Source organism: Geotrypetes seraphini, chromosome 4 (genome assembly GCF_902459505.1).
Source record: "Geotrypetes seraphini chromosome 4, aGeoSer1.1, whole genome shotgun sequence".
NCBI lineage: Eukaryota > Metazoa > Chordata > Amphibia > Gymnophiona > Dermophiidae > Geotrypetes > Geotrypetes seraphini.
Window position 1 is genome coordinate 325,015,900 of NC_047087.1, and position 27,246 is coordinate 325,043,145.

At 43.7% G+C, this 27,246-nt stretch overlaps 1 protein-coding gene across 1 annotated transcript in view; it reads right to left on the reverse strand.

Annotated features, from left to right (window-relative positions):
• The window catches only part of CPXM2 (carboxypeptidase X, M14 family member 2), a 258,848-nt gene extending 232,030 nt beyond the window's left edge, over positions 1-26,818 (reverse strand). Inside the window, exons 1-3 of the mRNA XM_033941873.1 lie at positions 25,845-26,818; positions 20,957-21,058; positions 5,237-5,346 (exon numbers count right to left, since the gene is read on the reverse strand). Coding sequence (XP_033797764.1) covers positions 5,237-5,346; positions 20,957-21,058; positions 25,845-26,151 — 519 coding nt within the window. The 5' untranslated portion in view covers positions 26,152-26,818. The remainder of the gene's footprint in view (positions 1-5,236; positions 5,347-20,956; positions 21,059-25,844) is intronic.
• Between the last annotated feature and the right edge of the window lie 428 nt (positions 26,819-27,246).

Genomic DNA, 27,246 nt, shown 5'->3' on the forward strand with positions numbered 1-27,246 from the left:
GAGCGTTTTTCTTTGATCAAAGTTTTGTATTTTTTCATTTTTAGTTTCCAATTTGTCTTGTCTTTTTCTTTCTTTGTTTTTTTCCAGATTCTCTCCAATTTTCTTAGTTCCTATTTGAAAACTAGTAGTTCCAAATCAAACCACTCATTTAACACTCTTTCTTTCTTTTTGTAAGTTTGGTATGGTGCTAATTGGTCTAACACTTCCTTACTGAACTTTCCCCATCTTGTTGGGAAGTCCTGTATTTCCTCCGTTTTGGGATATAATTCGTAATGAGTCCAGAATCCGGTTGGGTTTACAATACCACTTCTGTATTCCAGTAGCCTGTTCTTATGGTGGCCAATCCAGGTCACTAGTACCTGGCCAAAACCCAAAAAGTACCAACATTTCATGCTACCGATCCAGGGCAAGCAGTGGCTTGCCCCATATCTTTCTCAATGGACTTTTCCTTCAATATACAGCTAAGTGACTGTTTCTTGATTGTTTTTGTACAATATTTTTTTGCATTTTGCATCATTGAGTACTTTGTTCCTTATATTTATCTTTCTTATGTTGGGGAGGGGGCATTTTTCTAATTATTGATAGTTCCAGGTTTTTTTTAGCAGAGGGCTATTTCCAACTTTTTTGCTGTGCTGCCTTTTTTTTCTGGTGCTATTAAGCCGATGCTAAGAGTCTGTGTTCCAGAAAAGCATAGTTTAAAGCGGCCTTTAAGCCAATGTCTATGCTTGTTGAGCCTTTGAGGCCTGTTGGGTATTAATTGATTCTTTGTTCGCTCCCTCCCACATTAGGAAAGGTTTTGGTTAAACACACAGAGTGCATAATCAAAAAAAAAGTCTAAGTCTGTTTTGGGCCTAAGTCACTAGTTGTTCAGAGTCGGCAGCATCTAATCAGCTGCTAAACCTACAACGTCGGAAGCCCCAAGAATGTTGGCAGTCAGTTGTTAGGTGCAGGTGATTCAAATGCTGAATGGGAGAAATCAGGCCGCAAGAGTTTCTAAACCCCTGAGGAAGCTTTAATTAGTGAAACGGCTGAGCTCCCATTGGGACAAGCTAAGTACTTTTGCCATTTTCATAGTCTGATTATATGTATTTTTCAGCATCTTCTAGTTAAATAGCCTCTCATTCTTCCTGTTCTGTCTGCTCGTAATCTCGGGGTCATCTTTGACTTCTCTCTCTCCTTCATCGCCCAGCTACAACATATCGCTAAAACCTGCCGCTTCTTCCTCTATAATATTACCAAAATCTGACCCTTCCTCTCTGAGCACACTACCAAAACATAAGAACATAAGAACTGCCATCTCCGGATCAGACCTTCGGTCCATCAAGTCCGGCGATCTGCACACGCCCTCATCACCTCACACTTAGACTAATGCAACTCGCTACGCTGAGGCCTTCCGCTTAGCCATCTCGCTCCCCTCCAATCCATCCAGAATTCGGCTGCACTTCTTATATTCCAGGAGAGCTGCTATACTCACGTTACCCCTCTCCTAAATTCACTTCATTGGCTTCCCATCCCTTTCCAAATACAATTCGAATTGCTCTTACTGACCTATACTCACTATCTCTCTTCACTTATCTCCCCCTATGATTCTTCCCCCCCCCACCATGAGCTCCACTCAGCTGGTAAGTCCCTCCTATCTGTGCCCTTCTCTTCAACTGCCAACTCCAGACTCTGTCCCTTTTGTCTTGCTGCACTATATGATTGGAAAAAGCTGCCTGAATCCTTACAGCGTGCTCTATCTCAGGCAGTGTTCAAGGCCCAGTTAAAAGTCCACCTCTTTTTGAGAGTGCTTTTAACTCCTAGCTCCTCTCACATTTGGGTTCCACATCTCCAACCCTATGTGTCACGTCTGTCTATCCAAGTTAGATTATAAGCTCTTCTGATCAAAATGTAGTGTACACCTTCCAGCACCATAATTAAATTTTTATTTTATCATTGTAGATTATTATCCTATATAATAAAAGGCTAACTCGCGCATGCGCACTCCTATTTGTGTGCTTCCATGATCAGTAGTTCCGTGGCCGCATGAGTGCGCATGCGCGAATCCCCAGCACTTCCCTACACTCGCCGGAAGGACTGGACTGTACGAGTCCCCAGCACAAGCATGTGGCCGACCCAGGATCGTGAGAAGATGCGCCGTGCAAAGTGCTGCACACTACTGGAGGGGGAGGGACATACCGGCACAAACCTCCCGCCAGAGAGGAAGGGCTGAAGCCAGCAACAGCAGCGAATTGTAAACGCTGCTGTTGCCTGAAGTACCCGAGGCAGACGCTTCTCTCCCAGCGAGATGACGCGACAGAGGGACTCAACGGCAGGAGAAAGCCCGAAACAGCCTGTTTAGCTTGCTGCGGCTGCCAACGCTGGAGGGAGGTTTGATATTAAAGTCATCTTGCTGGGAGGGTCGCAGAGTCAGCGGGGGTTGGGCTGGGAGGGGAGAGAAGCGTCTGCATCGGGTGCTTCAGGCAGCAGCAGCATTTACAATTCGCTGCTGTTGCTGGCTTCAGGCCTTCCTCTCTGGCCGGTCCTGCCTACTTCCTGTTTTCATGAAGACAGGACCGGCCAGAGAGAAAGACCTGAAGCCAGCAACAGCAATGAATTGTGAATGCTGTTGCTGACCAATGAAGTAGTTAAATGAGGAAAGGGAGCAGAGGGGAAGGTAAGCCAGACCAAGGGAAAATGAAGGAGGAGATGGAGAGAGGACTTATGGAACAGAGAGAGAGAGGGCGGACACTGGATGGAAAGAGAAGAGAGGGGCAAGACAGAGGGTGAACAGTAGATGGAAGGGGTAGAGAGAGGGAGACACACCGAATGGAAGTGTGGAGGACAGGGGGAGCAGATGTTGGAAGGAAGTGGGGAGGAGAAAGAAAAAAGGCCACATGCAGGATTGAGGGAAAAGGATAGAGTTAGAAATAAAGATAGACAGACAGGGGGCCAGGGAAAGACACAGACAGAAAGAATGACAGCGTCCAAGGAGAGAGAGACAAATTAAAAAAAACAAAAAAGACAGACAGACATCTACTCTAGCACCCGTTAATGTAACGGGCTAAAACACTAGTATTAAATATTATGTATTAGAAATGTATTTTTTTCTTTTCTTTTTTTATCTTTACTATTTACCGTATATACTCGAATGGAGGAAAAATGGTTGACTCGAATATAAGTCGGGCGGCTTAATATTCAAGTGCCCTGTCCTGTCAGGATCTGCACCCAGCACCCTCCCTGTCAAGCACTGCACACAGCCCCCTTCTCTCCCTCCCAGGCTCTCCACCCTGTCCCCCCTCCCTGCCCATCGTACCTTCTCTGCCACTGGAATCTCTGGTGGTCCAGAGGTGTAGCGAGCAGGAGCAAGCTTTCCACTACTACTAACCCAGTCGATCGCTGCTGCGAGTTCCAGCTTCAGCCGCTGAGTGGTACTGAGCAGGAGCATCACCAAGAATTTACAGGAGCCATTCAGGAAGTTGCTTAGCACCGAGCAGCAGCGCCAAAGCGTGCTCCTGCTCAGTACTACTCAGAGGCTGACGCCGGAACTCGCAGCAGCGACCAACTGGGTTAGTAGCGGGGCAGGAGCGCTGAAAACTCACTCCTGCCTGCTACACCTCTGGACCACCAGGAATTCCAGCGGCAGAGGAGGTACGATGGACAGGGCAGGAAGGGGGGGACAGGGTGCAGAGCCTTGCGGCCCAGCGGAAGCCTACAATAAGTCTGGGAGGGGGCAGCTGGGCGCTGGCCAGAATATAAACCGGGATCCCAATTTTTGAGTCAATTTTTTGGCCCCAAAATCCTGGTTTATATTCGATTATATATAGTATATGGAGTTCTTTTCATAATTTTGAATGAATTATATTATTAACTGCTTTGATCCTTTTTTGGCTAGTTGAGCGGTATATAAAGATTTTTGCCACCTCACCGCCCTTCAGCAGCCCGAGAATCTCCCTCCCCCTTACCTTCGTGGCATAAAGAAACTTAAGGGAGGGAAGGCGCGCGGTCACCGATCGCACACGCGGCCCCTTCCCTCCCTCCGGCCAAATCTATCTCCCTCCATCCCTCCCCCTTACCTTCGCGGCACTTTAGAAAAGAAACTGATGCCAGCGAAGCCTGCCTGTGCCGCCCTGCAGTCGTGCATATGTGGGCGGAAGCTTCTCTTCTGACAATTGTCATTTTATAAACACAAATAAAACAGAGCAAGGTTCAACAAAACCCATCTCCCCTCCCTTTCACAAATATCCCCTTCACTATTGTGAAAACTGAACAAACCAAATTATTAAAGAATGCTACATAGAAAAATCAAGCTAACAGAATACTTTAGTCACAATTGGCAAGAATAATGTTAGGGGAGTGCAACTAAGGCAACTGCCCCCTGGTCAGAGAGAGAGCCCTAAGCCAGCTGGAAGCTAAAGAAGCACAGCCTGGACTTTGCGGTCCCCAATTATGTCTATTACCAGCTCTAGCAGGATACATATTTCAAATCTGAAATATTCCAATCACAAAATTTAAAATAAATTTATTTTTTTTCTTTTTGTTGTCTGGTAATTTTATTCTTCAAATTACATTGGTCTCAGGCTTTGGTTTTAGGTTCCTTCTGTCTTCATCGTGGCATGGCTGGCTCCTGAAGGTAAAATAGGCGAAAGAAAAGATGCCGAGTCTGACACTGGCGCAATTTTTTTACCCAGGAGTAAGACTTTTCACCGCTCCCACGGGCTGGTAAAAGATCTTGTCCTCATTCCTGCAGGGTGGTGAAAGGTCTTGTCCTCATTCCTGCAGTAAACCAGTTGCAAATGTCTCCATTCCTGTGGATTTACTGCAGTGACCTGCGGTTTACCGCGGTAAAAAGTCCCAGTGTCATTCTCTATTTGGAAACAAACTGCCAATCTAGATATTTTGAACTATATAGACCAAGTTTTTAAAATTATGAACTGTGTATCAAGTTCCTGTTAGTAAAGTAGGTTAAAGTTAACCACTAAGACTGATGACTGTATATTTGATGAGGGAAGCAAAAGGTGCCCAGGAAAGAGTATCCTTCAGCCTACCGGGATTTAGCCCAGCCCCAGCCTGCACCCAGCTCACTTGAAAACCCATCTCTTTATGATCCCTGGTCCCAAGTATCCTACCTAGGGAGCTTAGCTGGTAGCCCTAAGGGGCAAGCCATAGTTTACATGTATGAAATGTCAGATCGAGATACCTGTTATCTGGATATTAAACCTGTCTCTGAACTGTGTGAAATGTGGATCCCTGTTACCTGGATATTAAGCCTCCCTCTGTGAGCTCCAAGGCCATAGCGTTTCACTGTGGATGCATGTAACTGGAAATCTGTGAGTTTTAAGTTCTCCAATCCCAAAGGAGGGCAATCTATAAAACAAAATGGATTCAGAGATTGAAAATTATACTTTGAATAATTGACATTCAAATCAAAAAATTGTCTGAGTACATGTTATCATCATTATATTTCTCATTTTTCATGTGTCTCATTTCATATTTTTTGCCCTGATCAAGATTTTTTGACTAGGCCTAAATTATTATTAACCATTTACAATTAGCTCAGAACACAGCCAAACTTTTATTCTAAATTTCACTGGCTGTGTGAATAGCTGCATGAATACAGTTTAAGGGCTAGATGCACAAAACTCTCCAATCGTGTACCAACTGGTTTAGCGACCAACGGAATTTGCCAACCCGATTTTCAAAACAGCTCACCGCATGGTTTTCCATGCAGTCATGCATTCTCCGATTCTGGCATGCAAATGAGGTCATTAATATTAAAATGAACATTCCTATCGATGGCCTAACATTGCATGCCAGAATCGGATTGGTAATACCGACCCAAAAAAATAGACAGGTCTAGACCCGCCAGTAAGCACAGTTACTTACTGTAACAGATGTTATCCAGTGACAGTAGGCAGATATTCTCACATGTAGGTGACGTCAACGACCGAGCCCCGGTACGGACAGTTTAAAAGTGCATTGCCACTTTAAGACTTTCAGAAAGTTCACGATAGCCCGCACTGCGCATGTGCGAGTGCCTTCCCGCACAATGTAGGTGCGCGGTCCCTCAGTTCAGTAAGCCAGCTAAGAAGCCAACCCGAGGAGGTAAGTAACTGTGCTTTATCCCAGGATAAGCAGGCAGCATATTCTCACATGTGGGTGACCTCCAAGCTAACAATAATAGGATGGTGGGAGTGTTGGCCTTTAGGAAAATAAATTTTATAATACTGACTGGCCGAAGTGCTCATCCTGTCTGGAGAAAGATTCCAGACAGCAATGCGAGGTGAATGTGTGAACCGAGGACCAGATGGCAGCTTTACATATTTCCTCAATAGGGGTAATCTAAGGAAAGCTACAGAAGCTGCCATAGCTCTGACTTTATGGGCAGTGACACGACTCTCCAGTGGTAGTCCAGCTTGAGTGTAACAGAATGATATGCAAGAAGCCAACCAGTTGGATATCGTTCTCTTGGAAATAGGATGTCCCAACTTGTTAGGATCATAGGAGACGAAAAGTTGAGGAGATGATCTATGCGGCTTTTTATTCTGTTGAGATAGTAGGCCAAAGCCTGCTTGCAATCCAGAGTATGGAAGGCCGCTTCTCCAGAATGAGAGTGAGGCTTAGGGAAAAACACTGGAAGCGCAAATGATTGATTGAGATGAAACTCCATGACCACTTTCGGTAGAAACTTTGGATCTCAATTGAAAACCTATTTTCTAAATACTTGACCAATTAACTTTTTTCATCCCATTTATTATGATTTTCATTAGTAATTTTTTGTAAACCGCGTTGAATTAATGATTATTCAGTCAACAAGCACAATGTTATGTTATGTTATGTTGGATGTATGCGGAGGACCACTTTGTCATGGTGGAATACTGTGAAAGGTGGATCTGCTACTAATGCCTGAAGTTCACTGACTCTCCTTGCAGAAGAGAGTGAGATGAGAAAAACTACTTTCCAGGTAAGGTACTTGAGATGAGCCATCAACATTGGTTCAAATGGAGGCTTCATTAATCTGGAAAGAACAACATTAAGGTCCTATACTATTGGAGGAGGCTTGGGAGATGGTTTTACATTGAAAAGACCTTTCATGAATCTGGAGACCAGAGGGTGAGCAGTGAGAGGTTTACCCGTCACTGGATGATGAAAAGCCGTAATAGTGCTGAGATGGACTCTGATAGATGTAGACTTGAGCCCAGAGACAGACAAATGGAGAAGGTAATCCAGCACCCATGAAGTTGAAATGCATTGTGGATCATAGTGATGGAGAAGACACCGGGAAGAGAAATGAGTCCACTTCTGCTGATAACATTGTTGAATGGCTGGTTTCCTGGAGACTTCTAGAATAAGTCTCACTGGCTGAGAAAGTCGAAGATCAGCAGTATTCAACCCGAGAGATATCAAGCTCTCAGGTGTAGAGACTGAAGGTTGGGATGTAGCAGTGCATCTTGACTCTGTGTAAATAGAGACGGAAATTTCAGTAGAGGAATGGGTTCCCTGGAACTGAGCTCAAGTAGAAGGGAGAACAAAGGTTGTTAGGGCCACTGAGGAGCTATGAGAATCATGGTGGCAGACTCCTCTCGACTTTGAAAAGAGTCTTTAGTATGAGAGGAGTAGGTGGAAATGTGTAGAGAAATTTGCGTGTCCAATCCAGCAGAAATGCATCCGCTTCCAGACGGTGAGAAGAGTAAAGTCTGGAGCAGAATTGGGGCAGTTTGTTGTTGTGGGGAGAGGCAAACAAGCCCACTGAGCAAAGATGGGATGGAGAGCTGCAGAGTTGAGCGTTCATTCATGAGGCTGAAGAATTCTACTGAGCTTGTCCGCTAAGCAAGTCTGTTCCCCTTGAATGTAGACTGCTCTCATGTAGATGTTTCGAGTGGTCGCCCACAGCCAAATCTTTTGAGCTTCCTGGCAAAGGAGGAAAGACCCCGTGCCTCCTTGCTTGTTTATGTAATACATAGTTACCTGATTGTCCGTGCAAAGCAGGAGGACTTGATTATCGATTAGGTGCTGAAAATCTTTGTGAGCATAGAAAATCGACCTGAGTTCAAACAGATTGATGTGAAACTTTCGTTCTCTGGTGGACCAATGACCTTGAGTTTGTAGACCATCCAGATGTGCCCCCCCAGGCATAAGTTGACACATCTGTGGTTAAAACTTTTTGATGAGGAGGCATGTGAAACAGAAGGCCTCTGGAGAGATTGGATGAAATCATCCACCACTGTAGCGATTGTTGAAAAGACTGTGTCACAGATATACGTTGCGAGAGAAGATCTGTCAGTTGGGACCACTGAGAGGTTAGGGCACATTGAGGTGTTCTGAGATGGAACCTCGCTAAGGGAGTCACGTGGACTGTAGATGCCATATAGCCCAGAAGAACCATCATTCACCTGGCTGATATGGATTGGAGCTGGTCCAATTGATGACAAAGTTGAATCAGAGCATCCTGACGATTCTAGAGAAGGAATGCTATCATTTGAGTAGTGTCAAGAATTGCCCCTATAAATTGGAGTCTTTGAGACAGTTGCAGCTGTGACTTGGGGAAGTTGATCTCGAATCCCAAGTGTTGAAGAAACGATATGATGCAACTTGTCGCCAATACAATAGCCTGAGGAGACGGGTCCTTGATGAGCCAGTTGTCCAGATAAGGGAACACCTGGAAACAATGTGATCGTAAGGCCGCTGTTACCACAATCAGGCACTTCGTGAAGTACACCGGGGAATCCCTCTGGGTGAACCTGGACAGGGGAAAAGACAAATGCCTGTATCTTGGTGTTGTATACATACCTCCAAGACAACAAGAAGACATAGAATTAATCGAAGACATTGAGACCATCACTCTGCATGGAGACACGGTACTGTTTGGACTTCAATATGCCTGATGCAGACTGAAACAAACTTTCTGCTACGACAAGCGGCAGCAGAAGGCTACTAACCTCCATAAGGGGAGCACAACTCAAATAGATGGTATTGGAGCCCACTAGGGATCAGGCGATACTGGACCTAGTACTCACCAACAGAGATAGTGTCACAGAGGTTTCAGTAGGCGATATGTTGGCCTCCAGTGACCACAACATGGTATGGTTTCACCTCAGGAAAGATTTCACTAGATAAAACACATCCACAAAGGTCCTAAACTTTAAGGGCACTAACTTCGAAAGCATTAGAGATTTCGTCTATAGGGCGCTGCAAAACCAAGCCACAACAGATAATGTAGAGGTAATGTGGTCAGCTCTGAAATCTACCCTACACGAAGCAACCAACCTCTATATAAAAACAGTGAGTAAACGGCGGAGGAACAATATACCTCAGTGGTTCTCTGCGGAGATCTCGGACCTCGTGAAAAAGAAGAAAAAAGAATTTGTCTCCTGCAAACAATCAGAAGGACTAGAAGCTAAAGAAGACTATCTGGCAAAATCTAGAGCTGTCAAAACAGCAGTCAGAGATGCCAAACTCCGGATGGAAGAGAATCTAGCAAAGAACATTAAAAAAGGGGATAAATCCTTCTTCAGGTATATTAGTGACAGAAAAAAAACACAGATGGGATAGTACGCCTTAGGAAACCAGACGGGAACTAAGTAGAATCGGACTCCGATAAAGCTGAACTACTAAATGAATACTTCTGCTCAGTCTTTACCTGCGAGGTGCCAGGATCGGTCCACAGCTGCAGACAAGGGAAAACTCAGAAGACCCGTTTTGAAATTTTGAGTTTACGACCAGCAGCGTCTACCATGAACTATCAAAGCTCAAAGTGAACAAAGCCATGCGACTGGATAAACTACATCCCAGAGTGCTTAGGGAGTTGAGAGATGTCCTGGCGGAACTGTTATCTGCGCTCTTCAATCTTTCCCTAAGTACAGGAAGAGTCCCATTGGACTGGAAAACAGCTAATGTCATTCCACTCCACAAAAAGAGTTGCAGGACGAAGGCTGCAAATTACAGACCGGTAAGTCTCACATCGATAGTGAGTAAACTTATGGAAACATTAATCAAACACAAATTAGATACGATCCTGAATGATGAGAATCTACGAGATCTCCATCAACATGGATTTACAAAGGGAAGGTCCTGCCAATCCAGTCTAATCAGTTTCTTTGACTGGGTAACAAAAAAGCTAGATATGGGGGAGTCCCTGGACGTCGTGTACTTGGACTTCAGTAAGGCTTTTGATAGTGTCCCACACCGTAGGTTATTGAACAATATGAGTTCGTTGAGATTAGGAGAAACATTGACTGCATGGTTTAAAGACTGGCTCAGAAGTAGACTTCAGAAGGTGGTGGCAAATGGTATTCTCTCTGAAACGTCAGAAGTGATCAGTGGAGTGCCGCAGGGCTCTGTCTTGGGTCCGATCCTATTTAATATCTTTGTAAGGGACCTGGCTCGGGGGCTTCGAGGTAAAATTACATTATTTGCCAATGACACTAAACTATGCAACATATTGGGCAAAAGCATAGTGTCTGACAATATGGCGCAGGACCTACTCTTACTGGAACATTGGTCCACAACTTGGCAACTAAATTTTAATGCCAAAAAGTGTAAGGTCATGCACCATGGCAGCAGAAATCCATGAAGAACTTACACCTTAAATGGTGAGACCTTAGCAAGAACTGCAGCAGAAAGGGACTTAGGAGTGATCATTAGTGAAGATATGAAGACTGCCAATCAAGTGGAGAAAGCTTCATCCAAGGCTAGACAAATGCTGGGTTGTATCCAAAGAAGTTTCGTTAGCCGGAAGCCCAAAGTTGTAATGCTGTTGTACAGGTCCATGGTGAGACCTCATCTGGAATATTGTGTACAATTCTGGAGGCCACATTATCAAAAGGATGTGCTGAGAGTTGAGTCGGTTCAGCGAATGGCCACCAGGATGGTCTCAGGACTCAAGGATCTCCCGTATGAGGAACGTCTGGGTAAATTGCAGCTATACTCACTCGAGGAACGCAGAGAGAGAGGTGACATGATTGAGACATTCAAATATGTTACGGGCCATATTGAGGTAGAAGAAGATATCTTTTTCCTTAAAGGACCTACGGCAACAAGAAGGCATCCGTTGACAATCAGGGGTGGGAGATTTTATAGCGACACTAGGAAGTATTTCTTCACCGAAAGGGTGGTTGATTGTTGGAATGATCTTCCACTGCAGGTAATTGAGGCCAGCAACATGCTAGATTTTAAGAAAAAATGGGATAAGCATGTGGGATCACATCAAGGAAGAACTTAGGGGGAGGGTCATTAGAGTGGGCAGACTTATTGGGCCGGTGGCCCTTTACTGCCGTCATATTCTATGTTTCTAAGATGCCAGACTGAATGGTAGAACCTTGAACTGGTAATGACGTGAAGCCACTTGAAACCAGAGGTACTTGTGGGAAGCCTAGTGAATTGGGATATGAGTGTAGGCTTCCTTGAAATCCAGAGATCATAGCCAATCGTTGTGAGCCAAGAGGGGATACAGAGTGGCCAGAGATAGCATTCAAAATTTTTCTCTGACCAGATATTTGTTGAGAGCGTGGAGGTCCAGAATAGGACGCAGACCTCCCATCTTCAGGGGTACCAGAAAATGTTCTCTGGTACCTCCTCAATGGCTTTGAGGCAAAGAAGGGAGTGAACCTCCTGAAGGAGATGATGGGATTGGTGAGGGATGGAAGCAGACTCTCTTGGAGGATGATCCGGCGGGAGGGCATTGAAATGAGAGAGTAACCCTCCCGAATGATCTTCAAAACCCAAAGATCTGAAGTGATGAGCTCCCAACGATGAATGTAAATCTAAAGATGACCCCCTATTGGCTGAGGGAGAGGATGAAAGATAGGGATATTGGCTATGCTCTCTTGTAGCAGGGAAAAAAGATTGCTGCAATTTAGCAGGAGCAGCTGGTTGGGATTTAGCAGGGCATTGCTGTTGCTGCTTTTGTTTCCATTGTTGTGGCCTGGGTGGAGCAGAGGCCTTAGCAGAGAATCTTCTCTGATAAGAGGAAGCAGACTTGAAAGATCTCAGTGGAACTTGGGCTTGACTAGTGTATCCCAACAAGTTTCGTGGGCTTCTGGGTGGCAGTATCCGCAGAGTCCCCAAAGAGCTCGTCACCCAGGCAAGGAACATTCGCTAGTCAATCCTGGTGGTTAACATCCATATCAAAGACACGTAACCAGGCTAGTCTTCTCATAGCCACCGACATGGACGAAGCTCAAGAAGTCAGCTCAAAAACATCATAAGCTGAACGCACAAGACGACTAGGATTTTTCTAGTCAGTCCCAATGACAAACTCAGGGAGACTACTATTCAACTTAATGGCCAAAACTTTGAAATAGCAGCCAATATTAAAATTTTGGGAGTAACTTTAGACCGTTATTTAACTTTTGAGAATCATACTGACCAAGTGATTTAAAAATGCTTTGCGATCTTATGGAAATTAAGAACTGTAAAAGAGTACTTTGATTTGGCTTCTTTTAGGATATTAGTACAATCCACCATTTTATCTACCTTAGATTATTTTAATATCATATATAATAATAATAATAATAATTTTATTCTTATATACCGCCAAAGCCGTAATAGTTCGAGGCGGTTTTTTAATAAGAAGAGCTGGACAATCAGCGATGATAGGCACAATGTAAAGACAGAGGGTCACGAGTGGTGTTCCGCAGGGGTCGGTACTGGGACCGCTGCTGTTCAATATATTTATAAACGATTTGGAAATAGGGACGAAGTGTGAAGTTATAAAATTTGCGGATGACTCCAAATTCTGCAGCAGAGTTAGGACCACAGAGGAGTACGAAGACCTGCAAAGGGACCTAAGCAAACTGGAAGAGTGGGCAAATAAATGGCAAATGTGCTTTAACATAGAGAAATGCAAGGTCATGCATATAGGGAAAAGGAACCCGATGTTCAGCTACAAAATGGGGGGAGCATTGTTGGGGTTAAGTAATCTTGAAAAAGACTTGGGTGTGCTGGTGGATACAACAATGAAATCATCGGCACAATGTGCAGCGGCCTCAAAGAAAGCAAACAGAATGCTGGGCATCATTAAGAAGGGTATCACAACCAGGACAAAGGAAGTCATCATACTGCTGTACCGTGCGATGGTGCGCCCGCATCTGGAATACTGTGTCCAATATTGGTCGCCGTACCTCAAGAAGGACATGGCGATACTTGAGAGGGTCCAGAGAAGAGCGACGAAAATGATGAAAGGTATGGAAGACTGTTCATACGCTGACAGGCTGGACAAGCTGGGGCTCTTCTCCCTGGAGAAGAAGAGACTTAGAGGAGACATGATAGAAACTTTCAAGATCATGAAGGGCATAGAGAAGGTAGACAAGGATAGATTCTTCAGACTACGGGGAACCACAAGTACGAGAGGGCACTTGGGGAAACTGGAAGGGGACAGGTTTAGAACCAATGCCAGGAGGTTTTTCTTCACTCAGAGGGTTGTGGACACATGGAACGCGCTCCCGTAGGAGGTGATCGGGCAGAGTACACTACTGGGATTCAAAGAGGGATTGGATAGATTCCTGAATGATAGGGGGATTGAGAGGTACAGAGAGAGGTAGATAGGGTATAGAAAGAGTATAGATAGAAAAATAAGGGGGCTATAGGGCTAAATCAAGAAAACCTGACAGGTCATGGACCTGATGGGCCGCCGCAGGTGCGGACTGCTGGGAGGCAACTTCTTATGTTCTTATGTAAGTAGGATAAGAGGAACTGGAACAATCAGCAAACAATCATCAAAAATAGGCACACTGTAAAGTCATCGAATACATGAAGCAGAGTACTGAGAAGGCTTGACAGTTCTTGGTTACAAATCGGTTAGAGAATAAAGAGATAGGGCTTTAAGAGTTCTTAGGTTACAAATTTGTTGTACAAGTTTGTTTTTACTAGTTTTCTAAAACTTAGATAGGATGAGGAGTGCGTAATAATGGTACCCAGCCAATTATTCAGATGATCTGCTTGGAAAGCAAGTGTTCTGTCCAGGTATCTTTTATATCGGCAGGCCTTTATTGTTGGGTGGGTAAAAATATGAACTCTGCGTGTCGGCCTAATGGAACAATCCAAATTGAAATGAGAGACCAAGTAAGTGGGGGCCGAACCAAGAATAGATTTGAAACAAAGACACGCAAATTTGTACAGAACTCTTGCCTCCAGGGGCAGCCAATTAAGTTGTTAATAGGGGGTTATGTGATCCCATTTTTTTATACCAAAAATCAATCGTACTGCCGAGTTTTGAATAATTCGGAGACTATGATTGGTTTTCTTGAAAGACCCCAAATAAATGATGTTGCAGTAGTCGAGCATGCTTAGAATGGAGGATTGCACCAGTAAACGGAATGAAGTTGCATCGAAGAACTTTCTGACGGTTCTTAGTTTCCATAATGTCAAGAAGCCTTTACTAACCAATAGCTCCGTGTGTGCATCTAGAGTAAGGTAACGGTCCAGAGTCACTCTCAGAATTTTTATGGAATTCACAATAGGAAAGTCTTGTCCATTCAAAGAAATTGAAGAATCTTTGAATTTGTCATTCGGACTCGCCAGGAAGAATTTGTTTTTTTCTGGGTTGAGTTTCAATTTGTATTCGGCCATCCATTGTTCAATTTGCTTTTAACTAGATGCCAGATGGTTCTTCGTCTCAGAGGTCAGGTTTGTTAGGGGAAAAGCTATAGTGATGTCATCAGCATAGATGTAAAATTTGACTTTTAAGCTTTGCAGTAATTACCCAATGATGCTAGATAAATGTTAAACAGTGTAGGGGATGGGGGAAACCCTGTGGGATTCCATATGAGTTAACCCAGCTTAAAAATTGTTTGTCACTGTAAACTTGGTGCGATCGTTTACTCAAAGAACCCTGAAACCATTTTAACACATTACCCGAAAGACCAATTGACTCCAGACAGTCAATTAGGATGACATGATCGACTAAGTCGAAGGCATTACAGTGGTACCTTGGTTTACGAGCATAATTTGTTCCAGAAGCATGCTCTTAAACCAAAACACTCGTATATCAAAGCAACTTTTCACATAAGAGTTAGTGTAAACTTGAACAATTCATTCCACATCCCCAAAAACTTAATTACCATTAGGGACGCTTCCACCACTGCCTCTGCCACAGACCCATCCACGTGGCTCCTCCAATTCTCCTCCTCTGCTGCTGTTCGCTGCCTCTCACTGCAGGTGGTGCTGGCTAAGCAAATGCCGCCACCGCCACAGAGCCCGACTGGACACTGTTGGATCTGCCGTTCCCGGATGCTGCCCCCCCGGATGCCACTACCCCTTCTGCTGGGACTCTCAGGTGCTGGCTCACTCCTGCCGGACGCACCCCGACTCCCATGCTCCACCCAAGGCCACCGGTGCTGCTATCGCCTCTTCCCCCCCCTCTCCCCGACTGGCCCTGTCCTTACCCCTGCACCGCCGGGGATAGAAAGTGCCTGCCGCCGGTCTGCTGCTGAGCCTAGAGCATCTGCGCATGCTCAGGCCTTCTGGATCTCACCCTCTCCGAGATTCTTATGAGATCTCAAGTCTCATGAGAATCTCGGTGAGGATGAGATCCAAAAGGCCTTGAGCATGCGATGCTCAAGGCTCAGCAGCAGACTGGCGGCAGGCCCTTTCTAACTCCGGTGGCACATGGGTAAGGACAGGGCCGGTCGGTAGATAGGGAGGAGATGATCGTGAAGGGAGGAAGCAGCGCCGGTGGCCTCGTGGGGAGCAATACTGTTGGTTCCCGCGGTTGGGTCGGGTGGGGGTTCGCAAATCGAGTCAATGCTCGGTTTACGAGTCAAAAGTTTGCTGAGTGTTTTGCTCGTCTTGCAAAACACTCGCAAACCGGGTTACTCGTAAACTGAGGTTTGACTGTACTTAGATCAAATTGCAGGACTAGTGCACTTGTACCCTGACTAAATAGGCTATGGAGGGAATCTAGCAATGAGGCAATAACTGTTTCTGTGCTAAACCCGGAATGAAAACTTGACTGGTTATCATGTAGTATGCTGAATTTATCCAGATAGGTTACTAAGTCCTGGTTAACCAAACCTTCCATCAGCTTTATAAAAAAGGGAATGTTTGCGATCGGTCTGTAGTTCCATGTCAGCTTAATAGATTTCTTGGGATTTTTTACGATCGGAGTGATTACAATCTGGCCTAAGGCCTCGGGGAAAGTACCTGACAGTAGTAGAGAAGTAAGCCAATTATGTAATTTGGCTTTGAAGACAACTGAAGCAACTTTCATAATATTTGGTGGGCAACAGTCTAATTTGCAGTAGGAATCAGCGTATTTTGAATAAAATTTGCAGAATTGTTGCCAAGGTAGGGGTAGTAAAATTATTCCAGGTCATGTCTACCCTAGGTTCATCTAAATGTTGAGCAACTGGGTAGTTCGAATGATTGGCGGTAGCGACCAACAGGATGGATCTCAGGTTGATGATTTTATTGGTAAAAAACTCAGCCTGAGCATCGGCCGATGGTGGGGAGTCTAAGGTAGGGCGGGAGAAGGTCCGTATGTCGTAGAGATTGTTGACTAATTTTAAAAGATTTCTGGTGTTGGTGTTTGGAGAACCAATTTTTTGTGCATAAAACTTAGTACGTTTTATTGTTATTAATTTTTTGTATTCTTTTAATTTTAGTCTCCAATTCTCTCTCCCTTTACTGTCTCCTGATTTCAGCCATTGTCTTTCAAGTTTTCGTAACTCCTGTTTCACTGTTCCTAGCTAGGGTCAGCCAAGAAAACACTATCTAGACTGCGTCTGGTACAAAACGCAGCAGTACGCTTGATCTTTGGCTTGAGAAAGTTTGACCATGTAAGTCCATTCTACTTGCAGCTTCACTGGCTCCCTTTTGAAGTCAGAGTCATTTTTAAATTTGGTTGCATCTGTTTTAAAGCACTCTTTGGTTTATTACCATCATATTTATCTTCTCAATTGAAATTATTCATATCAAATAAGAATACAAGAAATTCTGGTATGTTTATGTACCCTACCCCAAAAGCCTGCCATTTTAAAAGTTTTTTGGATAAGACACTGGCTTTTCAAGCTGGAAAAATAAATTATTGGATGTGCTCCTTGATTGTTCATTCACAATCTTATGATGTATTTAGAAAGTCGATGAAAACTTATCTGTTTGATAAATTTGTACAATAATTTATAAGAACATAAGCAGTGCCTCTGTTGGGTCAGACCAGAGGTCCATCATGCCCAGCAGTCCGCTCACGTGGTGGCCCCTCAGGTCCAGGACCTGTATATCAATCCCCTATCTATACCCTTCTATCCCCTTTTCCTTCAGGAAATTATCTAATCCCTTCTTGAACCCCAATACCGTACTCTGTCCTATCACACCCTCTGGAAGCGCATTCCAGGTGTCCACCACCCTTTGGGTGAAGAAGAACTTCCTAGAATTGGTTTTGAATCTATCCCTTTTTAATTTTACCAAATGCCCTCTTGTTCTTGTAGTTTTTGAAAGTTTGAAGAATCTGTCCTTCTCCACTTTTTCCATGCCTTTCATGACCTTGTAAGTCTCTATCATGTCACCTCTAAGTCTCCGCTTTTCTAGGGAAAAGAGCCCCAGTTTCTCTAATCTTTCAGCATATGAAAGGTTTTCCTTTATCAATCGGGTTGCTCTTTTCTGAACCCTCTCGAGTATCGCCATTTCCTTCTTAAGATACGGCGACCAATATTGGACGCAGTACTCCAGAAGCTGGCGCACCATCGCCCGATACAACGGTAGGATAACTTCTTTCGTTCTAGTTGTAATACCTTTCTTGATAGTACCTAGCATTCTATTCGCCTTCTTAGCAGCCACTGCACACTGTGCTGACAGCTTCGTTGTCTTATCCACTATTTTATTTTATTGTATTTTACTGAATTTGTGTCTTCACTGAAATGTTTCAGTTCTCTTGATGTGAACCACCCAGAACTATTAGTTGGGTGGTATACAAAAAAAATAAATTATTATTATTATTTGCACAACTGCAGGACAGAAGAAACCAGTTGTTGGAAACCTTTGGTTTTGCTAGCATGAATGTATTTCTGGAAAGCCAGGAACTGCTTTACAAGATGCTTCAGATAGCATGAGAAATAAAAGTTGTTAATTGACAACCCTGTTGGTCAACATGGAGTTTTGATAAAGTCTCCTGCCAAATTTATCCATCGTGCGTCTCTCTCTTCCTGGAGGGACAGCCGCATAGACATTCGCCGAAGCAGATTTCTTTAAAGTGGATTCCACCAAGGATTGATGAGGAAGTTGTAGCTTATCAAATCCCAGAAGAGGTATAACTTTATAGAAGGATTCCAGCTTTCTGGAAGCCACGGAACCTAAAGAGGAGACTCTAAGTTCTTGTAAAAAGTCTCCCTCAAAATATCATGAAGAGGTAGTTTGAGTAGCTCCTTAGGCAGTTGATCATAATCAAGAGTTTCTAAGAACTCCTTGCTATGTTTGGAATCCTCCTGTAAAGGAATGGAAAGGTCTCTGCCCATCATTCAGATGAACTTAGAAAAAGAGAGAGATTCTGCAGGTGATGCCTCTGGGGCTGGAGAATGTTTGGGAGAGTCAGATGCCGAGGAAGCTTAACACTTGCTAGCCGATGGAGATAGATCTTGGTCCGAGTCATCAAGGAGGTCCGATTCCAGAAGTAAAGATGGGGACTTCATCTTCGATCGATGTTGATCCGGTATTGAGGTGGAGGGTTGCTTTGTTTTCTTAGACATCTTGCCAGATCGGTGCCGCTCCAGTGTTGAAGGTTCGGACCGCTTCCTCTTTTGAGACATCGTGGTCCGAGTGCCTCGAGGATGATGAACGTCGAGACCAATGTCTAGAGGTGAAACGATGTTTGGAAGCAAAGCTTGCCTCATCAGATCGACATCGAGGAGAGCAGTGTCGGAAGGCAGATCAATGAGAAACTGCCTCCATAGTATGCACCGAGAAAACAACGACGGTGCCGGTAGAATGGTCCTCGGTATGCTCAAGCTGGATTGACACTGGAGAAAACAGAGTTGGGAGCAATTGGTGGAATTGATCCCAGAGCTCCTGTCAAAGCAAAGGCTCCATCTTTTGCTTCAGAGTAAGCACTGGTACAGAAGGCTTAGACACCGGTACCATGGGTGCAGCGACATGTTCCAGTGAGATGGAGACCGATGTCGAGGCACTCCTCGATAAAGGAACAGTATGCTTTTGGGACTTGTGCGAGGTCGGCATGATTTGGCTCAATGCCTTTTTCACCTGCGTCCCTGAAGAGGAAGAGGAAGGCTTCTTAGCCAGCTTGCCCATCTGGATCGTGTACTGTGGCACCAAGGTCGATGACAGTGTCTCCACCGGTGTCGATGATTTTGGAGCCGGTGCCTACGGTGTTGCAGGAATCGATGCTGATTTGTCCTCCATGGTGGCACCGAACAATTTTTCCTGATGCAGGATGCAGTTTTTGATCATTCTTTTCTGTAGATTAGAACAGCGCTTGCACGATTGAACATGGTGCTCGGAACCCAGACACTACAAGCCCCACGAGTGAGGGTCAGTCAGCAAGATAGTACAAGCACAGCAACCACACCTTTTACATCCCGTCAGAGGGTGTGACATTGACTGGAATACCGCCTCAGCTAAGTCGAAATTGATGGCTGAGGATAGAAGGGGAGGCCCTGCCGGGCCAAAACCCGCTGGCAGCAAATAAACAAAGAACTGTATTTTTTTTTTATTTTTTTTTAAATAAAGAAAAAAGAAAAGAAATAATGAAAGAAGAAAAAATATGACTAAACAGTCAACAATCCGCGAGAGAGGGAAGGCAAACGTGACAACAGCCGTTGAAATGTGACTTAGCTCTGCGGAAACTAAGAAACTGAGGGACCGCGCGCCTAAATCGGGCGGGAAGGCACTCACGCATGCGCGATGCAGGCTATCACAAATATTCTGAAAGTCTTAAAGTGGTGATGCACTTTTAAAGCGTCCGTACCGGGGCTCTGTCGCTGACATCACCCATATGTGAGAATATGCTGCCTGCTTGTCCTGGGATAAACTGTGTTACTGAGAGGTCTGCCTATGTTTTTCATTTTTTTTCTATGAGCGCAAATGTAATATCCCCCACCTGACGACCCCCCAGAACCAAAAAATCATCAGGAGGGATACATCTTTACCAACTCCCTCCTGCTGTTGCAAACCACCCTCTCCCCCCCCCCCCCCACCGCCAGGACTCCTCCTATTCCCCACTTTACCAAAAATCAGCAGGAGAGATGCCCACTGTCTCCTGTCATCGGATGCCCCCACGAACCACCCCCACCCCCCCTGTACCTCTAAATTAGGATAACAGCAGGAAGGATGCCCAACTCCCTCCTGCCACCACAACCTCCCCCCTGCAGAACTGACCCCCCTGACAGGATCCTTCCCCTTCCCTACTTTATCAAAAATTAGCAGAAGGGATACCCACTCTCTCCGAAATACCCCCACATCCCCCACCTACTTCTAGATCCACATCTTATGAACATTTTAGAAAACTGTTGAAAATTTTTCTTTTTTTCTAAATTTCAGATCAATTAGATTTCTGTATATTATATTATTCCTGTATTTTTTCATATCATAATCTTTTGTTAACTGCATTTGTTAACACTCATGGCCGTGCGGTCTAGAAATCTGCTATTATGTTATGTTATGTTCTAAATTAGGATAACAGCAGGAGAGATGCCCAGTCCCTTCTGCTCACAGGCCCGCCACTCCAAAATGGCAGGTCTTCCCTTTCCTGGTGCATTCTTGGGTGGGCTCAAATGCCTAAGGCAGAACCAGCATCTTGTTTCCTTAAGGTCTTGTAATCATTATTATTTGATCAGAAGAAATTTGAAAACCTTGCTTTTTCATAAATTTAACCTTTCTTCTGACTAAAAAGGTTAAATTTATTGAAAAATTGTAATTTCCAGATATAATGGTTTAGTTCTTGTTTCATGTAATCCATCCTTGAACTGCTAAAGTATAGGCAGAATACAGGTCTGGTAACATAACTGCCAGGAAAAGACAGATAAATACTCACATTCTCTGACAGCTTCATGCACTCCATTTCCTGGTTCAAGCATATTCTCTGTTTTTTCTGAATTTTTCTTACTCTTATCAGGTTTCTTGTTACTGTTCTTGACTGTAAAATAAACATTTGATATTAATAAGCTTCTGATTTTAGGTTAGAACCAATAAATACCAGGAAAATGGCCCACTTCCCCTAGTTTTCTTTCACTCCTCCTTGTGTCTGCCTTGGATTCTCCACTCAGTTTTTGTACCTTTTTTCCATAGATGACTTCTCATCTATATAAATATATGAATTTCATTCACCTGAGAAGGCACCTAGGAACAGTGGTTATAACTGAAAACACCCATAAACACCAAGAATCCTCAATTAACTGGAAAACAGAACTCCAAATTAAAAATTCATAAATACATAAAAACAGAGGTCCTAATTATAAACAATTTACAGTGTGTATATGTACAGACCTCTAGTGGTTCTACTAGGAAATATGTGACCTTATGCCCTGCAGTACTTTTCAGGATTGTGAGGGCTTTCATTTATCAGTGAGTTAATAGTAGAAGAAAACACTGAAAAGTACAAATATTCAACCCACAGGCAGATTTCTATCCTTGGCTGGCAAAGTCATTGCACCACATTGCCTAGGACTTTGGAAACTAAGCCATTGTGCCACTATTTGCAGACGATACGAAGTTATTTGCAGATGATACGAAGTTATTTAGAGTAGTGAAGACACAGGGGGATTGCGAAGATCTCCAACGTGACAATCAGGCTCGAGGAATGGGCATCGACATGGCAGATGAGGTTCAACATGGATAAGTATAAAGTGATGCATGTAGGTAACAAAAATCTCATGCACGAATACAGGATGTTCGGGGCGGTACTTGGAGAGACCTCCCAGGAAAGAGACTTGGGAGTTATGATCGACAAGTCGATGAAGCCATCCACGCAATGTGCAGCGGCGGCGAAAAGGGTGAACAGAAGGCTAGGAATGATAAAGAAGGGAATCACGAACAGATCAGAGGTTATCATGCCGCTGTACCGGGCCATGGTGTGCCCTCACCTGGAGTACTGCGTCCAGCACTGGTCGCCGTACATGAAGAAGGACACGGTACTACTCGAAAGGGTCCAGAGGAGAGCGACTAAGATGGTTAAGGGGCTGGAGGAGTTGCCATACAGTGAAAGATTAGAGAAACTGGGCCTTTACTCCCTCGAACAGAGGAGATTGAGAGGGGACATGATCGAAACATTCAAGGTACTGAAGGGAATAGACTTAGTAGATAAGGACAGGTTGTTCACCCTCTCCAAGGTAGGGAGAATGAGAGGGCACTCTCTAAAATTGAAAGGGGATAGATGCCATACGAACGTAAGGAAGTTCTTCTTCACCCAGAGAGTGGTAGAAATCTGGAACGCTCTTCTGGAGGCTGTTATAGGGAAAAGCACCCTTCAGGGATTCAAGAAAAGGTTAGATAGGTTCCTGCTGGACCAGAACGTACGCAGGTAAGGCTAGACTCAGATAGGGCACTGGTCTTTGACCTAAAGGCTGCCGCGTGAGCGGACTGCTCTGCATGATGGACCCAGCAGTGGCAAATCTTATGTTCTTATTGAAAATAATGTGCTTTTAGGTGTCTTCTAAAGTTTATGTATGATTCTTCTTTTCTTAAATCTATGGGCAAATTATTCCATAACTGTGGAACTAGATAAAAAAACACCCAATCTCTAGTTGACGCAAGATGTGCCTTCGAGATATGAGGAATGACTACCCTATTGTCATTCAAAGATCATAATAGACGTCTTGGGACATAAATAACACCAAGTTGGAAAGATATGCAGGCTGTAGCTGAAATAATGCTCTATGTGCCAACATCAAGATCTTAAATTTGATCCTAAATTCCATTGGTAACCGATGGAATTTTAAATACAGAGGTGTCACATGATCAAGAATATATGCACGGCCTAATAATCTAATTGCAGTGTTTTGCACTGTTTGTAAACGCTTCAACTGTCCCATCCCAATACCTGCATATACTAAATTACCATAGTCTAACATTGACAGTACAAAGGCATAAATTAACGTATGCAATGATTTCTCATCTAAAAAATCCTAATTTCTGTCTCCAATTCCAGAATTTTATTGCCTAAACTGTGGGCATTAACGTACATAGCCCTCCATACTTTATGTTTGCTAAGTCCCTGTGGAGAATTTCCCGCCTGAGTTAGTGTGACTCGTATAGTATTGTTTTCAATGTGTGTACTTACCTCGGACTCAGAAATAGAGTTGCAACTTATCTCGCCAGGATGGTTCCTTACCGCGCCGGTACGTGAGTGGGTACCCTCCCCCAACTTACCTAGTTTAAAGCCCTACGAAGCAGGTGGGCTAGTCGGTGTCCAAAGACGTTCTTACCCCTTCTGGTCAGGTAGAGTCCGTCTGTCCCTGCAGTACCTCTCTATGGTTTAGGAATCTGAAGTTCATCTCCTTGCACCATCCGTGTAGCCACTCGTTTGTCCTCTAGATACTTTCTTCCCTGGCTCTTCCCTTACCTCTTACCAGGATAGACGACTTAGCGCTCTGGACGATCAAACAGCTGGATGTAGAAGTAGACAATTCTCAAAAAAAAATAAAAATTTTGGACGTATTTTTTGAGAATGGACATTGGACACTGCCGACTTTGGACGACTAGCACCTTAGGCCCAAAACAGACTTAGACAATTTTTTTAATTATGCCGCTCTGTCTTTTTTTTCCCTTTTGAATTCTTCAGTTTTTCTTTTTTCGAGGCCTTCATACCTTTCTTGGCCTCCTGAAAGGCCTACTGCCATCGACTCGTTTTCAGACTCCAGTTTATCCTTAGAACAAGCAGGCAGCATATTCTCACATGTGGGTGATGTCATCCTCAGAATACGAACAGTGAAAAGTGTAGTATCACTTTAAGCTTTTGCAAGCTTTTAGACTGCCTGCACTGTGCCTGCACGAATGCCTTCCCACCTGACGCCAGCTTGCGAGGTCATCAGTTTCTCATTTTCCGCGGAATGAAGATGTCGTATCTCTTGTTACTCCGTCGAGTTGCCTTCCCGTTTATTTTTTTATAAATCTGTATCAATATTTCAAGTTTCTTCTTTATGTTCCCTACTTTTCTTTGAAAACAAGCAAAGAAGAAAAGTAGAAAGGAAAATAAATTTTGGACTATCTTCAAACATCTTCAATTTTTAGCAGCCTTCACATATACTTCCTCTGTGATCATCAATGGATTTTTGACCTTGTTCCTACTCCACCCCAGCTTGCCCTCTCCAACTATATCTGACTCCGGGGCTATAGATTAGAAGAAGACAAACACTATTGATTAATGTCAAAGTTTTTCTTCTCTTGTTTATTTATTTCAGCATATTGGCCTGGAGTTGGACTTCCAGTGACTGGGACTTGTCAGTACCGGTAGACATCGATACCTCCATCTACTTGCATCGGTGGCATATTAGCATCGAGTCTATTTCATGCTCCTTGTGACCCTGGGGAAAGTCATTGCCCCAGATACGTTAGTCAGATTGTGAGTCCACAAATAGGGAGATACACTTCAGTACTCAAATGTAAACTGCTTAAGCCATAAGTCAGTGGTTCCCAAACCTGTCCTGGGGGACCCCAGCCAGTCAGGTTTTCAAGATATCCCTAATGAATATGCATGAGAGAGATTTGCATACCTGTCACTTCCATTATATGCAAATCTCTCTCATGCATATTCATTAGGGATATCTTGAAAACCTGACTGGCTGGGGGTCCCCCAGGACAGGTTTGGGAACCACTGCTATAAGTGGTGTATAAATACAGGAAATGCCACTTAAGTTGCTTAGCAGTTTTTGCAATTCCACTTGTTAATTTGGGCTTCATCAGCTATACCTTGACAAGTAATTCAGTTGTATCTATTTAAGATCAAAGTACAGAGTTGGAAGGGCTTGATGTGCTGTGCAGTAGAAGTCTTAATATATTTGTTGAACATGTACTAAAGTCAGCCATGCCTGATATTCTTCTGTTAGTCTCGTAAAGTGCTAAATTAAACATTGCAGTAGCTGAAGTTTGTTATAATAAGGGATAAAGATTTTCATTCTCTTTATTTAGATTTGTAATATATTAATATGCCCATGCCATATCCCAGAAGGCATTCTGACAAATTGCTATACTGGTTAATGTCCCCCCTATCTTCTTTTGTGATACATTGTCTCACAGATAAGCAGTCGGACCTTCTACTGTGAACCAATGGGATGAGAAATGTTTCTCCCTATATTAGTTTTTCTAGCTGCCTATAAATGTGAAAATCATTGTTACTTTATTATAAAGTATGCTGTGTACTGGGTTCCTTTTCCTAGCTTTGTTCTTGCTGTGCATTTACAGAACCCACTTGCATTTGCTTCTCCTATCTCATTTCTCTTGACAGCTGTGAGTATAGTAGGACTTAAGCACAATAAGGGATACCCAGGCTAGAGAAGAGGTTCCTGAAATAGATATAGTACAGATTGTGGGTACAGCAGTAAACTATTAATGTTCATCTAGGTTTGGGATGAGGATCCCAGCAGTGAGGTACAGTATAGAATGGAGGTTCAGTGGTACAAATAGGGTGAGGATATGGCCCCTGAAGTAGGGTACAGTATAGTACAGTGGTATTAATATTAAATTACATTTGGGAAGGGATCCCTGCAGTAGCCTATGGGTACAGTGGTATTAATATTAAATTTGGAAGAGGTCCCTGCAGTAGGGCACAGAATTGTACAGACAGTTTATTCATGAGTATTATTACTTGGTGGAGGGTGAACATAGTACTTGGATTATGTTCATGCATTATTAGCATTTATTTAGGGTACAGTTCTGATAGGGGCTATATTAGTAGTGGAGTATGATATGGTGTAGCTGTAGATTACCTGTTGCTGGTAAATTCTCATAATTCAGGTTTGGTGCCTTTTCCCTCTTGCTTGTCATCTTGACTGCATTCTTCTGCCTTTCCTTTGTGGCCTGGGGAACCTGGGGGGTCTTTCTTTGTTTTGAAGTATCTGGTGATAGGAACTGTTCTTCTTGTTCCAGATAGGAGTAGTAATTTCCCTGAGTTTGAATCTTTTGCAGGTAATAGCGACGATCCTTAACACGGCCCCTATAGGTGCAGTCCAGCAGTACTGCCAGCATCAGCACCCCAAAAACACTGTAAAGTCCCCAATAATATTTTCCTTTCATTTTCAGATGTCTCTAGACAAGAGCACAGGCAGCGTTCTTCGGCAATGGGTGTCAAGAGAATAACTATCCAGAGACTATAATAATAATAATAAAATATATATATATATAACTTCTATGAGAGTTCCCAGTAGGGAAAGACTGCTAAAAGAGATCCACAGCAAAAGAAAACATCAAAAGAGAGCCAAGAAGAAAGATTTCTATGAAAACAGAGCTGCAAGAGATCCACAAGGGTAAGAAGTACAGTGTAGGAGATTTACAAAAGATCCAAAAGAGGAGAAAAACTGCTGCAAAAAGTCTCGTACAAGAGATCCACAGGCGGAGTGAGACTGCTGCAAGAGTTTCACAGAGAGCGACAGACTACTAGTAAATCCTGTTCAAAAAGCAGCTGCAGGCTGCAGGAATAAACCAAGATCGCCTGCAGGTTTCCTTGGAATGATGTGAATATCCTTCAACAGAGTCCCTTCCTGGGTCCACACAGCCTATTTCTCATTCCTAGAACAGACACTAAAAGTCCTGATATTGTGAGAACTGTTTCTCTGCCCTGGCATGGAAAGCAAGAAATTGTTTCTCTGCCCTGCCTTAACAAATCTTTTATAGCTTTCTGCTTCCAGGAGAGGCAGGGACTGCTACTGTGCTTGCTTTGGACAAGTTTGCTTAAGTTTGACAGCTAAGGAAGTAAAAGAGATCTCAAAAGGCAGAGGATGCACGTGACTGCATAGAGAGGAGGAGCAGGCGGGGAGAGATGCACAAAAGGTGGCAAACAAACTAAAAATAGAAAAGAGAGCAAAAGGGACAGTGGGAAAAAGATTGGCTGAGGAGAGATATGTCTGAAGTCTACAAAATCCTGAGTGGAGTAGAAGGGTACAAGTAGATTGATTTTTCACTCTGTTAAAAATTACAAAGACTAGGGGACACTCGATGAAATTACAGGGAAATACTTTTAAAACTAATAGGAGGAAAAAAATTTCACTCAGAGAACAGTTAAGCTCTGGAACGCATTGCCAGAGGATGTGGTAAGAGTGGATAGCGTAGCTGGTTTTAAGAAAGGTTTGGACATGTTCCTGGAGGAAAAGTCCATAGTCTGTTATTGAGAAA